The sequence below is a fragment of the Spermophilus citellus genome (assembly GCF_964194105.1).
Source record: "Spermophilus citellus genome assembly, chromosome: 8".
NCBI lineage: Eukaryota > Metazoa > Chordata > Mammalia > Rodentia > Sciuridae > Spermophilus > Spermophilus citellus.
The window spans coordinates 53,344,396-53,363,699 of record NC_138189.1 but is presented as its reverse complement, the minus strand read 5'-3'; the positions used below and the strand labels follow the sequence as shown (position 1 = coordinate 53,363,699).

The following is a 19,304-nucleotide window of genomic DNA, read 5'->3' as shown; positions in this document are numbered from 1 at the left end:
TTTCCTTGAATACTCCAGACATCTCCATTGTCTGACTCCTGCCCACACAATGGAATTAGGTTTCACTTCTGTCTTCACATAATACTTCATATATACTCCATCAAGTGTTTACTTTGATGTTTTCATTACCAGCTTCCTTGACTGTTTTCATCATGAAATTGTGAGTATCTAAGAATATTATTTCTAATCTATAATTAGTACAGTGCCAACTCCATGATAGGTGTGCAACACATTTTTTTTTTCAGTGAAGAAAGAAAGTATCCTATAGCAGGATCTCTGATTCTCTCTTTGGAGAAAGATTAGGAAACTTTTCATCTGTAACCCAAGCATGTTTTGTTGGAAGATTCTATAAGTTTATTAGAATTTCTGAACTTTAGATGGTAGAGTAGTAGGTTTTAAGAAACTCACATCAAGAAAGTAGGATTAGGCTCACCTTGAAGTATAAGTAGGCTTTATAGAGTCAAATGATATTGGGAAGAATACTCTAGATATTTTAAAAACATGTACAAAAGTATAGTGTCTGTGATGGTCAAATAAATAACAATTAATATAGAAACTTTAAAAGAATGTAGATATATCTTAGGGTTCTATTAATAATTGATATGAAAACTGCCATTTTTGGCAGTTTTTTGATCCTAATACAAATATGATTTCTCAGATTACCCTCTCCCTATACATGTTTTGGGAAGAAGGGAGATAGCATAGGTAGTATAATGATTCTACTTGGTCATATAATGAGGCTGAGCCTCTTTAACAAACATGAGGAAGGCTTCTCTCCCAGCATAATTACTAGATTCTCCCTTACTGTGTTTCCTGAACTTTGGCAAATTCCTTTTCTTCCAGGTTGCTGCACCTTAAGGTGTCTATATATTCTCCATATCAGTATCAAAATTGGCTACTAAAAAAAACCAGAATGGTGTCCAAACCTTTAGAAAATTACTGCTAAAATCTATATATTATTAAATTAAAAATCAACACCCTATAGATTTCAGGATAGCAAACATTCTTTAACAAGCCTTAGTATTAAAAGGGCAGTAAAACTTTCAGGATAGAATTCATGAAAGGATGACACATGGTTAAAGGAGGCAAGAGAGTTATGAGTTGGAAAGAATCCAGATTCTGTTGAAGGGCTGGAGCTTGGAGAGTCATTAGTTTTTCAACGAAGAGCAAAAACAAGATTGCTATGATTTTCAAAAATAGATTCTAAAGAGTAAAAACAGCGCCCACTCATTTCCCAGTAGACAAAAAGAGAAAAATAGTTCTTCTCACCCAGATGACTCTACTATTTTCTCAGTCACCACAACTGAGTTTTAAGTTTTCCCCACTAGGGTCATATGATTATTTATTATTTATGGAGTGGCATATATACAGCTCATGTTTTACTAAAGTTTTAAAATTAATTAGCAAATGTCTGGAAAGCGCTTTGAAGATGAAAATTATGTAAGTGCTAAGTATTATCATTATGCAATTATCATAAAACACATAAAAGTCACAGAATCTTGTAAGCTACATAGGTGGCGAATGACTGTGCTGCATAGCACTCAAGGGGAAGATGGCAAAGGGACAACCTCGGCAAAGAGAGGAGCCATGTACACCTCTGCAAAACAGGTATGTTTCAAAGGGGTGGACAGCAGGAGGGCTTGCCATTGTTCCTCAAGTAAATTTTATGAAGAAACCAAATTTGTTAAAGCAACTTAATTTGTGTTTTAAAGTTCTTAAAAATGAGATGCTCCCTCAACATTTTGTAGAAATAGAGCAATATAAATCATAAGCAAAAGAAAAAAATGTTTGAGGTGTGTAAATATTAATCATTAGGGTCTGTTATGATCAATTTTTCTGAGGAGTCTTTCAATTACAATCGGAATATTCATTTAAAGTATGTGTACAATTTCTAAAACTTGAAGATGTTTGGGAGATTTTATCTTTGAAAAGATAACTTCACTATGAACACTGAAAAGATTAAGTTATTTATATCTATTTCCAAAGGTGCATACTGATATAGAAATATTAATATTTATATTTGCAATATGCTATTTCACCTACAGAAAGTGTTAGACCAAAGTTTAGGTCTCAATTTTAATTATTAGAATATTGCACTGCTTATTCTGCTATATGTTTAGAGGTATGATTAAATCTTTTGGTTGGAAACAAGAATGAAAACAAAAAGAGAAGATTTTGTTCCTTTCCATTCGCAATCTCATACTTTTAGAAAGCAACAGAACTGAAGGTCAAAGAAAAGTGCTGACTGGTTCCACAGTACACTTAGGTGGACAAACAATTTTTACATTTTTATTCTTAAGCTAATGAAATTAAGACAAAGATAAATGTTCACATATATTTCTGTCTTACCTAGCACTCCAACAAAATATGAGCAAAATATGAACAAAATAACCCCACTGAAATGCACTCACATTTTTTTAAAAAAAAGTTTTAGACAAATTTTTGGTTTCCATGTCTGGATGAACAGAATACTATTGGGCAAGATGAATCTTCCAGTAGGATGCTTTAATAATGTTACTTTTTACATTAACATTAATAATTTAGCTTAATTAACTACAAAGGAAGAACTGAAATTAAGTTCCTGTTAATAATTTTGATTATCGAATATATATTAAAAATCTTTCATCTCAGCTTCTAAATAATGTATTCTACTTCCTTCGTATCAGGTTGTTCAGTCTCTTATTTTCCATAAATAATATCTGAGAGAGAATGTATAAACAACCTTAATTTCATCTTTTTAAGGAATTAGTACTTTTAAGTATAACTCACCTGCAAGTCACCGTTTCTAAAATCCCCAAATAACCTTTGATATCATTGTCATCTTATCATTATTATACTCAATGACTTCAGCATACCCTTTGTGAATTAACAAAACAGACATGGAAAAGTAAGTTATATTGCTAAAATCAAAACAGGTTTTTCTATTCTTCACCTCAACTCCCACCCAAGACTCAATTTCTGTTGAATATTAAATAGTCTACAACCAACATTATAACCAATAATAAAAAGTTTGGAAAATGGAACTTATATACCTAGTATGGATTTTAGAGAATGTTTTAAAGAAAAGAATCTGAATAACAAAAAAGTTAAATTTTCCTTTTAAATTTAGGAATGCACACACACTGCCCCTCACAACACACATATATGGATATTTTTTAAATTAATTAAAGTTTTGGCAGGTAGGAAAAACACCTAAATCTCAGAAAACTAAGGTGAGAATGACAGAAATAAACTTTCTGCCTTTAAAATCAATTTTTATCCATTAACCATAGTTTTGCATTTGTGAATTAAATAGAGAGGTCATTGTAGTGACCTTAGACTTTGACTGTAAGGTGGGTGAGAGTTGAAAGTTAAAGTGGCCTATACGATTTGATTTAATTTTTCTTCTGTGGATGAGGAGAAAAGAACCTTAATCCAAATTCTAACACTAACCTTAAATGTACTAATTACAACCAGCAGACAAATCTCTACCTATACTGCTAATCTTCTCTAGATTTAAAATGTCCCAAAGGGAAAATATTGTTCTACAGTCTCCTCATTATGTGTAAAATTGGGAAATCCGGATGGATGATTTGCAAAGACCCTTCTAGCTCTACACTAGGGAAATATCTCACTCAAGGAAACTTAAAAGGGAATTTTAAAGTCAAATGATGCTCCATATGAGACAAATTCTCACATAAAAGAATTTCTTTTTGTATCACCTTTGTAGAAAAATCAGGAGAAACAATGAAAGGTTTCTGAATATCTGTAGCCTGAATTATTCCAAAATTGTCAATATTCAATTTTCTTATCTATAAAAGTAGGAATTTTACATGGTTCATCTATTAGAAGGTCACAGTTAAAATAGGAAATATACTATAAATATTTGCTACATAAAATTTACCACTCATTTATCCCATTTTCCTTTCGACTTATCCCATGGCAAGATGTCTTGAATAAAATAGGCAAATATATTCCTATGGGTTTGGAAGCAAATATTTTAGAACACATATGCAACTGTAGGAAATTAATTTACCAAGGTTTACTGTGCTATTTAGTCAATTGTCTTATGAAAAAATTTAAATACTATTCTAGATTCAGTAAGTTAGTTGATCCAATTGAAAAATTGATCAGGCTGAGGCAAGAGGATTGCTTGAGCCCAGGAGCTCAAGACCAGAGTAATATAGCAAAACACCAGTTTAAAATGAATAACAAAAAAAATTGTTTCTTCTAAGTTTTTGTATAGTGAGATTTCTTTTTAATTTTTTCCTAATGAACCAAAAAGTTTATGGACATCTTATATATATACAAATAGTGAGATATTGATAGCTACGTACAATTTGAACAAAATACTTTTAAATGATCAGAATGTTTTTCTGAATATAATGAAATTTCTAAAAAGACTAAGACTTGGAAATGTCACCAGCATTAAAGATCTAGCTAATATTTAGGAAATATCTGTCTGTTTAGGAAATATCATCTGGAATGACTGCTAACTAACTAAAACAATGTTTCCTGATAGATATTTGATTTTATTAGCAAATAGAAATAAAAATAATATAGATAATAATATTAATATAGGTATTAATTAGGTATTACAGTACACCTAGTACATAGTAAACATCTATAAATATTTTTTGAGTGAATAAATAAATATTGATTTAGAATTATTATTATTATTCATATGTACTGAAAAATAAGCAGTCCAAATATTATATCCACTAATTCTTCATTTTGTTTTCCAAGCTTAGCCGTCCACTAAATCCATAATTAATATTAAAAAAATACTTTTACACTTAACATCAAACCCATATTTATTTCTAAGACTCCTATATCAAGCTCATATTGAAACATTCTCCTGTCCTTTTTGCTGAGAAGAACAGAGTCAAAAACGAAAATCAAACTCACAAGATGTGGGAAGATTACACTCTGTATCTTAATGTTGGTGATTGCTGCAGTCATCACTGGACTCATTGTCTATTTTGTTGCCTATGGTAAGTATTTATATGTCTGGCTTACAATTGCCTGTATTTGTGGATTCTATGTTGGGAAAATTAGGAATTTTGAAATTAAGGAAATAGGAAATCAGATGAGTGTATTTCCTAACATTTTTGTAGTCTTTGCTCTTGTTTTTAAGGTTTTGTTGAGGTATAATTGATATAAAAAAATGCATGCTTTATATACAAATTCCAGAAGCAATGAGCATCTCTTTATAATAACTATTATTTCCTTTGACCCAGTAATTAAACAAGAACAAACAGCTGGACAAACCAAGACACAGCACAAATATTCACTTCTAGACACCTACTTTTCTCTGCTTCAGATTAACCTAAAAGAAAATGATGTGTTTTCTATTTGCTTAATTTTTTGTGCTTAATTTTTATGGATTTAATAACTATTCTTTCTTTTTTTAATTTGTTCTAATTAGTTATACATGGGAGGAAGAATAAGGTGTCTGAAACTGTATACAGATTAGAATCAACAAGCTTTCATTTAGTGATGACTTCTATACTTAAGGCAGATACTTAACTAGGTGCTTTATTCAGAGTACAAAAATAAATAAGTATAGCTCTTTTCCAATAAATATTTATACGCAATAAAATTTAAATTTCATGTAATTTTCACATATCAAAAGTCTTCTTTTGACTTTTTCAAGCTTTCAAAGTGTAAAAGACATTCTATGTTCATAGGCCATTCAAAAACAGGTTACATTCGGCTGAAAAGCCATAATTGCAGATTCCTGTTATAGACCAGTGAATTTTAACCCCAAGTGCACCTAGAATCACCTGTAATGGTGTTTTTAAAAATACTAGTACATAACTGGGAAAGGTGGTAGAAACCTATAATCCCAGTGTTCCTCAAGACTGACACAGGAGAATTGCAAGTTTGAGGCCAGCCTCAGCAACTTAGGGAGGTCCTAAGCAACTTAGCAAGACCTTATTTCAAAACAAAAAGGGATTGGAATGTAGCTCAGTGAAAGAGCACCTCTGGGTTCAATCCTCAGTACCAGATAGATAGATAGATAGATAGATAGATAGATAGATAGATAGATAGATAGATAGATATAAAGAAGAGTGTGATACTGCACTATCTCAAAAAAATTACAAGAAGTTTTTGAATGTATCATCACAAATAAATGATAAGTACTTGAGAAAATAGATATGCTTACACTGATTTGAACATTACAAAGTACATCCATGTACCCCCCAAATATATACAACTATTGTGTCAATTAAAAAGTAAAAATATAGATAGTAGAAGGAGAGGGTTCATTATACAAAATACACGTATGAAGATGTGAATTTGTGTCAACATACCTTATATACAAACAGAAATATGATAAATTGTGGTATAAAGGTGTATTAAGAATTGTATGCAAAAAAAATAAGAGAGCCCATGTATAATGGCATAATCCCAGTGTCTATATATACTTTATATACAGAGTTACAAAAATTATGCTGTGAATGGATAATTATGAATGTAATGCACTTCACTATTGTCATGTATGCAAGAAATAAATTTTTTAAAAAGTAAAAATATAAAAAGTAAATTAAATTATATTTCCTTACACTAACAAATATGAAAAAAATACCAATACATAAGCTCTACTCTAAAAGATACTATCTTCAGTAGAAACCAGACTCTTCAGAGTTTCCCAGATAGTTATACTGCACAGCCAAAGTTGAAAACCACTGACCTTTAGGAAGACAGACACAGATCCAGACACACATAAATTCAAAGGTCAGTGACCCAGATTCACTACACTATTTCAAGGTGTCAGGGACTCAGGCTCCTTATATTTTGTTGCTCTATAATATGTTACCTAAATTGCCAATGTCATTTCAATGTCCAGTTATAGCTATCAGGTCCAAATTCCAGACAGCCAGAAAATAGAAGAGGAGAGAGAAGAGCAGGTAATCTCTCAATAGGAAAGTATCACAGAAACTGCTAACACATCATTGTTCTTTTGTCAGAACATTCCATTTGTCAGAACATAGATGCACAAGGTTACTGCTAGATGTAACAGAAGATGGAAAATATACTTTTTATATTAGGATAGCATCTGCTTGATTAAAAATAATAGATTATATTACCATAGAAGAAAGTATATAAAAATACATAGTTTCTGCCTTAAGAAGTTAATATTATATTGCAGTAGTAAGTTTTTGAGTGCTTAGTAAGGAAATTGACAGATGATCTTTCTTATAAAGTTTATTGATATGCATGGAGAATGTTAAACTTTCTAATTTTCTCATTAATGCTATTTTAAGAAAATATTTGCAAACATTGTGCTGATTATAAATGGAAACTCGGCCTGCAAAATAGCAGCTTTATTTTCAAAGAATATAAAATGAAAACAAAGCATCAGAGTCCAGGCAAAATAAATACCTCTTCAAATGCAAATTTATTTGTTCTGCCTTCTTTCTTCATTATCCATGGACCAAAATTATAGGTATGTGTTACTCTTCCTATATTGTCTCTTCAGTGCCAAGTTTAGTATTAATTCGGATTTTATAAAAAGCATCTCTGACTCTCCAGAGATCCATTAATGAGATCATGGCCTGCAGACCTTCTCTCAGCTAGTTTTAAATGTAGATAACAGAAGCTGAGGCCAAGGCTGAAGACATTAAAGGTGATCCATCTTCTAAAATTATTCCTGTCAATAGGGGAATAATTGGCTTCCACCAGAACCCAGTTCTGAGAAAATAAGTCACTGTGTGTGAGAAACATCTAGGTGTGGAAACCATGGAGAGACAAGTGCCCTGGTACTTATCAGTTAATTATAAGCCTACACATTTATGTATATATTCAACAACAAAAAGGAAAGAATTCCTTGAAAAGTCAAAATTAAAATTATATATCTAAAAGGACAACTGACATGTTTTTTAAAAGTCAACATAAATACATTTTCTTGAACAACCGTAGATTATTTTAAAGTAATTGTTTAAGGAAGATAATTACTGAGGCTCAAAATCTTCCTTGAGCTTTAAACCTTTATCCATAATGTGGCCTGGATTATTTGAAAAATATTACTCTATGGGAATCAAAAAATTCAATAAAAGTAACACTCTAAGGGAACTTTTGTCCTATTTTTTTCTGCCCATGTATATATTAGATTTGAAGAGGAACTAACCCTTTATTATAGCACTCTGTTAACTCCTCATAATGCCAATGGCAGCACTCTATTTACCTCTATCTTTTTTAATTTCATTCTTGGTGCTCTAATAGGATAACAGAGCTGGAGAATGGTTTCAGTCCTTAATGTCTGAAATTCATTTAGTAGTCCAATGAGTTAACATAACCTAATACTGCCCCCATGTTTCTTGATGCACAATCTGATGTAGACAACACTGATATTTCTAATAAGTCATAAAGTTTCTGTGCAAAGAAATATATAGCAACAAAATATTATATTTCCTTCATATAATTCTAAATAAAACCATTGACAAGGGAATAATAAATATAAAACTTAAGCATTGAAGAATAAAAAAATTAAATTAAGAGAGAAAAGAATAGAAAAACAGTAGTGAAAAGTAGTAATTACAGAGAGAAATTCTTTGAAATTAATTTCCTAATAAATGATAATATTCAATAAGATGTATGAAAAATATAGAAAAACATAAATAAGAAAACAAACTCTTGATAATCCTATACTCTGGTCAGACTTACTATTTTGGCACATTCCCTTCTTCGTTATTTTCCTTTCTGTGCATTTTCAAGACATTAAATATTATTCTTAAACATGATTTTAATGATCACACAATATTCTATATCATAAGCATATCATATATTATTTTGTTAATTTTTTACTTTAAGCACTTAGGTTATTTCTAATTTTTATGTTACTTTAAATAATTCATTTTATACATAGATTTGTATAAAACTCATTACACTGAAAATAAATTATAAAAAGAGGAATCATTGAATGAGAAAAGATGTTTTTCAAGCTTTTAATAATATTACCAAATATATGTTTAATTATCATTCCTATGGGTAGTCCATAAGAGTGCCTGATTTTTTTATTGTAATCTTTGCCAAAATAAGCCCATCAAAAATACTATCATATTTTACTTTGCACATCTTTATTATTGTGAAAGGACATGGGAGTCTATCCCAAATAATTAACTGCAGTCACTGACAAGAAAAATTTTCTCCAAAAAAAATTGCAAAATCCTTTCCTTCTCCTTTTTAAATTTTTCTCCCTTCCCTTCTTTCCTCTTTTTCTCTCATATTATCTCCCTTCTCCCCACACTCCTCATCTCCCTATTATTTGACCCTCTTAGTCTAAAGAATGGAGGGAAACAATGGAACCTGAAAAATTAACAAGCATTTATTTCCTACTAATTTTAGATGTATTCAAATAGAACAGTGTAATGTATCCCTCCTTCTATTTCCTTTGCTTTTCTTTCTAAAATTATAGGTTTCATTTCTTTGTTCTGCTTACTTAATGCTGAGTACTTACAAATGATGCCTCATTCACTTTCAACCTTATTCATTTTAATTTCTTAGGTATCTCACAAACAATAAACCTTGTAACTTTACTGGTTTTCCTAAATGTAATCTGTGGCAATCACAAAACTAAGATAATTACTATACTTTGATGTAATTTCTTTTCATAATAACATATCTGTCTCCAGATTGCCCAAACTTGAAAACTGGCACATTAAAATTTTTGAATACACTTTTGGGTACAGTTATAGTGTAATTAACACTTTTCTGTCAAAGCAATTTTAACAATCATTGGCATTGGGCATCAAAAATATTGGGGGATGAGGCATAAAGACTATTTAAATGTCAAGTAACCTGAAATTTTATCAGGGCATTCTATTTCCCATGATTTTCTTGAAATGAGAGCAGTTGCAAAATGTTCAATGTGGAATCTATTTTTTCTTTTCTCTCCTTCTAAGGAAAGACACCTTTCTACTATCACATCAGCTTTAAAATCAACAATATTGACTATGACAGCAAATTTGCAAAACCCTATTCACAAGAATATATGGACCTAAATAAAAAGATAGTATCTTTGGTAAGTGTAAATCATTTTTTTCTGCGCATTGTTCTTTAATTGTTATGCTCCTAGAAGTTGTAGGATCTTAGCAATCACCTTCAAAATGGGAAGCAATTTCTAACCATTACTTTAGTTCTAGATTACAATAGTCAGACCTTTCAGAAAGTCAATTTGAAAATGTATATGACATGACTTCAAAGTAGATTCTCACCCTGCCTACCCCTGCCCAAGTTCAGGATGTGACTATCTAGCACCTGCTTGAACCTAGGACTGTGGTCAACTGAACTGAGAAACTAACGCTTTTTTAGCTTCTATTTATCCCTTGCTTGCTGACTAGAAAATTCCAGTCCTGCCAACAGCCCACAGGTCCCACTTATTAATGTTTTAATTTTTATGGTTGGCTAGCTTACATGACAATAAGCAAGTCACTGAGTTGTGGTTTTTGTGCTTTTATTCTCCTTGGATGGACCAGGAAGCTGCTGTCCTCCCTCAGAGCTTGATCTATAGTGGGTGACAGTCCCTGGCCAAGTAAATAAAACTCTTTTGATTTGAAAAAAATAATAATAAAAAAATAAAAATGTATATGATAGAAAAAATATAAAAGGAACAAACTTCAAGAACACCTAAGAAATGCCTGACACCTAAGTAATCAATTAATATTTCAAAATAATTAATAAATTAAATGAATAAACATAAATCCCAGCTCCAAGATACATGACTAAGGCTGCTTATTCTGCTCCTGAAACTAAACAGTCCTTTGAGAAAGAGGAATAGCAATCTGAGAGAGGACATGGCCCCAAATAAAAGAGCATCTTGCAGCCCCATGGTGTTGAGTGACAACTATAAAATGATTGAGAATATGCTTTGTCATAATTAAAGTTTACCTGACTGAAAACTTAGTGGAGAGTCTTAACTGTGCATTGGTCATAGCATCTGTTAACATAGATACCACTCTAATTAACTCAAGTGATTCTATCAAACAAAATCCTATCAAGAACACTGTTAGCCTCTTTTATCTCCCATTTCCCAAGGCAGATTCCTATGGGCCATCTTCAGACCTTGCTCTAACGGTATAGTCTTTCCATAACATTCCAATACCTCCTGGTTTCTAATAAGTTCAGAGTTTCTGAAAGTTCTATGTGCTTTTACCATTATACTAAGGGTTAGTTGATAGTAAATGGAAACAGAAAACCCCATCTTTAGCTTAGCTTTATGATAAAAATAAAATAATATAAAAGAAATATAATACAACGCTTAAGATATAGTCTTTGGACTCGAGGTCCTTGTTCAATTCTAAACTTGAACTTTTACTAGCTGTGTAAACTCAAACAAGTGACTTAAATTTCCATATACCTCAGTTCCTTCTACCAAAAATGAGATCACAAATACCTTTATAGTAGGGTTGTTTTAAGCATTACATAAGATGAAATATGCCATAATCCAAGCAGAAGTTCTATCATTCTCTAAGCCAGAAGAAGAAAGAGGAGGAGGAGAAGGAAGAGGAGGAGAAGGAGGAGGAGGAGAAGGAGGAGGAGGAGGAGGAGGAGGAGAAGAAAGTCTAAAAATAACTTGTTAAAATGAGAGTATCATTAATGTTGTTAATAAACTCTAGGAATATAACAAATTTAATATATAACTTTAAAACAGTTCCAAAGATACCAACACGAAGAAAATCATTCAGTGATAAATTCACACAAATTTATTTAAGTCAATTAGTCTATGTTCGTTCTGCAAGTGAATATCTTAAAAATATCAGTCTGACTAATTATTACATTTTTCTAGTCAGTCAACCACATCTTGACATCTTGTTTCAGGCTCCTTTAAAAACTCTCATTCCTAGTTTCTAACTCACCTGTTTGAACGCTCACCAGGTATTTCTCATACTTTTTTCATTTACATATGTCAGAATGCTTGCTTTTACATGCCTTCCTGTTTTCATTGAATACAATGATGCTTTATGTATTATAGTTATTACCATATGCAGCATATTTGTAAGTACAATGCTGGTGATAATAACACATACAAAATGGAGTTATGAATCATTAGACAAACCAGTTAGTCATTGTTATAATACCATTAGGCTATTTTTCTTTTTCTGATTTTCATTATATAACACTTGTGATGATTTTTACTGAAAAGGGGAAATAAATTGGATCAGGAGAGATGTTACTTTACTATGAATGATAGTTTTTTTTTGTTTAACTACAGAGGATGGCCTTGATAGGAAATATTTTAAAATTTAAAATATGTGATTTTTTTTAAATGAACAACTCAAGAAATCTCAATTGTCCTCTTATTTTTGTAGCTCTCTAGCAATATGATGTCCAATTAAGGTAAAAATAAGTTCTAAAAATTAGGAATTGAACAATTATTAACAACAATAATAATTACACTAATTTTAGTATAATCTAATCATATTATATACTCATATTCCTCATAACATTTCAATTTTTTGTATGAACAAATGGAGACATTAAGAGATTAATTTGTCCAAAGTCATATTGCAAGTGGGCTTCTAATCTATGACTTTTTGTCCTTTAATTAAAGAGCATATAAATCTTATAAAATCTTAATCAGACTTCAGATTAAATAAAGTTACCATTGCCAAATATTCTAAAATGTTAATAAGATTCAGTACAGTTTGCACATATAAAGGCATTGTATTATATATATATTCTTAAAAGAACCTGATACATGTAAGTAACCTAAGATAACCTGTATGAGTTGTCCAAACCAACAAGCTTACATGTCAACATTTTCCACTAAGCTAACATGAACCTGCTGGGGCATATGTACTTTTATACATATTTTAAACATATAACTTTCTTTAGAGTACCCTATCAAATGACAGATTATTAATGAGATGCAATAAAAACAATGGTAATTGTCAGATCTCCTTTTCCATTTAATATAGGTTAGTAGTACCTCAGTTTGAGTGAAGATTATCTTAGTGTTCATTCAGTTTCATACCACTCAAAATATATCAGAAAACTACTATGAATTCCAAGATGGTCTTAATTTTAAAAACTACTATACTTACAATTTTAAAATAAAATATTTAACTAAAAAATTAAGAGAAAATTATTATCAGCTAAGTTTTTAGCACTAAAGGAATTAAGAAGTTCCAAACTTTAATAAAAAGTACAACCAATGTTAGAGAGCTATTATTCTTATTTGAAATGATATAAGACAATTTATAAAAAAATTACTGATATAATTGTGTTCTTTTCTACAACTGGAAAAAAAGGATAGAAGTAATAAATCTTAAATGCTCAGGATATCTGAACACACAGGGAATCACTATAAAGTAATGGAAGAAACCATACACCATTTTCACTTCATAACTAGGAATACAAAACTACAAATGTAATATTTCCTTTATATCCATTTTTGAATCATGTGCAATGTAGAGGTAGTATTACGCTGCCTTGATACCAATACATCATCTTGTTTATTATACACTTCACAGTATAATTTAACAATATAACATCACCACCATAAAAGTTTTTCTATACATTTATGAGCTCAATTAAAAGGGGAAATTTTAAAGATCTGAATTTTTATATAAAACAATTATAAGAATAGCTTTTAAAATATTTCTATTAGTAAATTATAGTTTTGTATAATAATGGGGTTCATTTTGATATAATCATACATGAATAGAATACAATTTGCTCCGTTTCAGTCCAAAATACTTTTTCTTTTCCATACCTTCCTTCTTCCCCCATTCTCCTTCATCTACTCTACTGGTTTTATTTCTTTTTACTTATTATTTTATTTTAATTGATGCTTTATAGATATACATAAAGGTGAAATTCACTGTGGTATATTCATGTATGTACATAGCATAACTGATCAATTTCATTCCACAGTTCCTTTCTTTCTTTGACCCGCTTTCTTCCCCCTCAATCCCCTTCCTCTATTCCACTGATCTTCCCTCTATTTTCCTGGATTTCCTTCTCATAAAATAATATCTTAAACAGTAGTATACTGTTACTGCACTAAAATTGGGAGTTCAGGAGGTTAGAAATTCTTTAAAAGGAGGGATACAATTACTTTCTGAAGTCATTTTCCTCCTCTCTTAAGTGGTATTTTTTTTATCTTTAGACCTTGTACTTTATTATGAAATTTTCAAAGTACAATCTCTTGTATTATTTATTTATTTTTTAGTTGTAGTTGGACACAATACCTTTATTTTATGTGTTTATTTTTTTAAGTATTTATTTTTTAGTTCAACACAATATCATCTTTATTTTATTTATTTTTATGTAGTGCTAAGGATTGAACCCAGGGCCTCACACATGCTAGGCAACTGCTCTACCACTGAGCCACAATCCCAGCTCTAATCTCTTGTATTTTTAATGTACTTTCTTAATATAACTACATATTTGGGCTTTTATCAAGTTCTTCTGTTTATTAAAAACATGTAATGACTGGTACTTTAGGCCTGATATCTTTGAAAAGTATTATAATGGTCTATTTCTCACCCATAAATAATTTTAACATCATAAATTATGATGATTTTTCAGTTTATTGGGATCATTATCTTCAGAATCTTTCCATCATCATAATCTAGAGCTTCCTTCTACACATTTGTGTAGCAGTGGCTCAGATGGCATTTTATCATTTTACTTTATGGGGAAGGAAAAGAAGAGGGCAGAGTGACATGAAGAAAATATTAGATCTATATGGTATTAAAGAGCAAGATTTGGAGTTGTGATATGGGTGTCATTTGAATTTCACATCTTGTTATTCCTCATTTCTGGGAAAAAAAAAATAGTTCTGAGCTTCCTGTTCAAGGCTTTGTCCGATAATCCTAATGGGATCCTGATACTTGTCATTAAAGGGTCTGAAAAGATATTAAGCTTCTTAAAAACAGGAATTACATGAGTAATCTGGGAAAATTCCCATAACTCCACCTTACAATGTCTTTGAACAACCTCAGCATAAAGTTAAAGTCTCGGCATTATTTAAGGTATATGTGATCATTTGAGCTACTGCAAGATTTAAGAAGATGAATACAGTGTAGAAATGGATGAATAAAGACATTAAAACAGAACATAATATTTGAAGAAGATAATAACTAACTAAAGCATTACAAGTTCAGCTGTATTTTGGTTTAGAGGCAGTGCCATATTTAAAAACTGGTTTTATATTACCCATCTATTCACACCTCTATTGAAAAATTATTATATAATATGGTCTGAATTCATACTGAAGTCTGTTTTTAAAAGTAAGAGTAACATTTAACAGTCATCTATTTGGTCAGCAGTCTGGTCTCTTTCCCTAATTTCAGTTCATGGCATTCCAGTTTTTCCTTTTACCCTGTCATTATATTTTAAAAACAAGTTTGTCTTATTCTTCTCCCTGGGTATCTAATCTGTTACCAAATTTTATTAATTATTCTTCTAAAATGGTTGTAGCCCAACTTTGAGGTAAGATTGTTATTTACCAACAAGCATTTTGCCCTTACTCTCTCTTCTAAACTCACTAAAATGACAGAAGAAAATCAAAAATAAAACCAAACTATACTGTAATGTGCCTTACAATGACAGAAATGTTGTTGTCAGTAGACTAAATAAGTGAGCAGTTCTGGAATAATAAGATCTCAATAGGAGCTGGGGTTGTTGCTCAACAGTAGAGCACTTGCCTGGCATGTGTGAGGCACTGGGTTTGATTCTCAGCACCACATATAAATAAATAAAAATAAAGGTCTATCAACAACTAAAAAATATTTTTAAAAAATCTCAGTAGCACATTTGCTAACAAATTCACAGCCTCATAAAGGAAAATATGGCCGGGCATGGTGGCACACACCTGTAATCACAGGGGCTCAGGAGGTTGAGGCAGAAAGATCTCAAGTTCAAAGCCAGCCTCAGCAACTTATTGAGGCCCTAAACAACTCAGTGAGATCCTATCTATAAATAAAATATAAAAGAAAGGGCTAGTGATGTGGCTTAGTGGTTAAATGCCTCTGGGTCCTATCTCCAGTACCAAAAAAAAAATGTAAAATATGGGCCCACAAAAAAGTGAATTTTCCCAACAGAAGCTTGGGATGAACCCAAAATCAGAGACAGTAAAGATTATAAAAGAAAGCCAGATTTGGGTAACTAATTAATTAATGGGCTTTATTATTTCAATAGAAAATGACATACTATAAATTAAAGAATGAATCAAACATTCTACTAGAAGTAATACCAATGCAATAAGAAAAATAAAACTATAAAATATGTTAATATGAAAAAGAATTATGTGGAAAATGTCATTATTTACAATCTTACTCAATAATACTCAATACTCAATAAACTCAATGGACACATAGCAGAGTTTTGTATGATGGCCACCTATAAGCCCAATACATAAAAAGTGGTAGCTTTCTTAAGACTAATCACCAAAAACAACAAAACACAAATGTTTTTATATTAAACATTATTTAGTAGCCACAAAGTTATAAAATACAAAAAAAAATCATAAAATGTTCAAAACTTACATGAATAAACCTATAAAATCATTACAAACAACATAAAAAATAAATGAGGAGAAAAATATGTTCCTAAAAGAGAAGATTCATTATTTTAACTACATCAATCTTGTCCGAATTAATCTATAAATTAATTATAGTTCTTTAGTTGGTTTAGTTAATAATAAAGATGTTCTCTCTTTCTTTTTTTTATTATTTAAAACATTACATAGCTCAAGATATATCATCTTTCATACATTTGACTCAAATTGTGTTTTGAACTCCCATTTTCACGCCAAATACAGATTGCAGAATCACATCTGTTACATATTCACATTTTTACATAATGCCATATTAGTGACTGTTGTATTCTGCTACCTTTCCTATCCCCTATTATCCCCCCCCTGCCCTCCCCTCCCATCTTCCCTCTCTACCTCCTCTGCTGTTGTTCAATTCTCTCCCTTTTTTTCCCTCCCCCTTGCCCCTCATAACCTCTTATAATTTTATGTATCATTGAAGGTCTCCTACCATTTCCATATGCTTTCCCTTCTCTCTCCCTTTCTCTCCCCCCATTCGTCTTTGTTTACTGTAGTCTTTTTCCTCATGCTCTTCCTTCCTGTTCTGTTCTTACTTGCTCTCTTTATATCAAAGCAGACATTTGGCATTTGTTTTTTAGGGCTTGGCTAGCTTCGCTTAGCATAATCTGCTCTAATGCCACCCATTTCCCTGCAAATTCTATGATTTTGTCATTTCTTAGTGCTGCATAATACTCCATTGTGTATAAATGCCACATTTTTTTATCCATTAATCTATTGAGGGGCATCTAGGTTGGTTCCACAGTCTAGCTATTGTGAATTGTGCCGCTATAATCATTGATGTGGCCATATCCCTATAGTGCGCTCTTTTAAGGTCCTCAGGGAATAGTCTGAGAAGTGCGATAGCTGGGTCAAATGGTGGATCCATTCCCAGCTTTCCCAGGAATCTCCATACTGCTTTCCAAATTGGCCTCACCATTTTGCAGCCCCACCAGCAGTGTACAAGTGTACCCTTTTCCCCACATCCCCGCCAACACTTATTGTTGTTTGACTTCATAATGGCTGCCAATCTTACTGGAGTGAGATGGTATCTTAGGGTGGTTTTGATTTGCATTTCTCTGATGGCTAGAGATGGTGAGCATTTTTTCATGTACTTGTTGACTGATTGTATGTCCTCCTCTGAGAAGTGTCTGTTCAGGTCCTTGGCCCATTTGTTAATTGGGTTATTTGTTATCTTATTGTTTAATTTTTTGAGTTCTTTGTACATTCTGGATATTGGGGCTCTATCGGAGGTGTGGGGGGTAAAACTTTGTTCCCAGGATGTAGGCTCTCTATTTACCTCTTTTATTGTTTCTCTTGCTGAGAAAAAACTTTTTAGTTTAAGTAAGTCCCATTTGTTTATTCTTGTTGTTAACTCTTGGGCTATGGGTGTCCTATTAAGGAATTTGGAGCCCGACCCCACAATATGTAGATCGTAGCCAAATTTTTCTTCTATCAGACGCAGTGTCTCTGATTTGATATCTAGCTCCCTGATCCATTTTGAGTTAATTTTTGTGGATGACGAGAGAAAGGGATTCAATTTCATTTTGTTGCATATGGATTTCCAATTTTCCCAGCACCATTTGTTGAAGATGCTATCCTTCCTCCATTGCATGCTTTTAGCCCCTTTATCAAATATAAGATAGTTGTAACTTTGTGGATTAGTCTCTGTGTCCTCTATTCTGTACCATTGGTCCACCTGCCTGTTTTGGTACCAGTACCATGCTGTTTTTGTTACTATTGCTTTGTAGTACACTTTGACCTCTGGTATCGCTATACCTCCAGATTCACACTTCCTGCTTAGAATTGCTTTTGCTATTCTGGGTCTTTTGTTTTTCCATATGAATTTCATGATTGCTTTCTCTATTTCTACAAGAACTACTGTTGGGATTTTGATTGGCATCGCATTAAACCTATAGAGAACTTTGGGTAATATCACCATTTTGATTATGTTAGTTCTGCCTATCCATGAACAGGGTACATTTTTCCATCTTCTGAGATCTTCTTCTATCTCTCTCTTTAGGGTTCTGTAGTTTTCATTGTATAAATCTTTCACCTCTTTTGTTAGGTTGATTCCCAAGTATCTTATTTTTTTGAGGATATTGTGAATGGAGTGGTTTTCCTTATTTCCATTGCAGAGGTTTTGTTGCTGATATACAGGAATGCCTTTGATTTATGCGTGTTGATTTTATAACCTGCCACTTTGCTGAATTCATTTATTAACTCTAGCAGCTTCTTTGTAGACCCTTTTGGGTCTGTTAAGTATATTATCGTGTCATCCGCAAATAGCGATAATTTAATTTCTTCTTTTCCTATTTTTATGCCTTTAATTTCTTTTGTCTGTCTAATTGCTCTGGCTAGTACTTCAAGAACTAAATTGAATAGAAGTGGGGATAGAGGGCATCCCTGTCTTGTTCCAGATTTTAGAGGGAATGCCTTCAGTTTTTCTCCGTTTAGGATGATGCTAGCCTGAGGTTTAGCATATATAGCTTTTACAATGTTGAGGTAAGTTCCTGTTATCCCTAGTTTTTCTAGTGTTTTGAACATAAAGGGATGCTGTACTTTGTCAAATGCTTTTTCTGCATCCATCGAGATGATCATATGGTTCTTGTCTTTAAGTCTATTGATGTGGTGAATAGCATTTATTGATTTCCGTATATTGAACCAGCCTTGCATCCCAGGAATGAATCCTACTTGATCATGGTGCACAAGTTTTCTGATATGTTTTTGTATTCAATTCGCCAGAATTTTATTGAGAATTTTTGCATCCAAGTTCATTAGA

General features: G+C 31.8%; 1 protein-coding gene across 1 annotated transcript in view; it reads left to right on the top strand.

The window, feature by feature from the left end:
• Positions 1-1,511: 1,511 nt before the first annotated feature.
• LOC308654091 (transmembrane protease serine 11C-like) overlaps positions 1,512-19,304 on the top strand; it is a gene marked incomplete at its 3' end in the record, with an annotated part of 56,821 nt that continues 39,028 nt past the window's right edge. Inside the window, exons 1-3 of the mRNA XM_081303055.1 lie at positions 1,512-1,608; positions 4,858-4,973; positions 9,888-10,006. Of these exons, the coding sequence (XP_081159181.1) occupies positions 1,553-1,608; positions 4,858-4,973; positions 9,888-10,006 (291 nt within the window). The 5' untranslated portion in view covers positions 1,512-1,552. The remainder of the gene's footprint in view (positions 1,609-4,857; positions 4,974-9,887; positions 10,007-19,304) is intronic.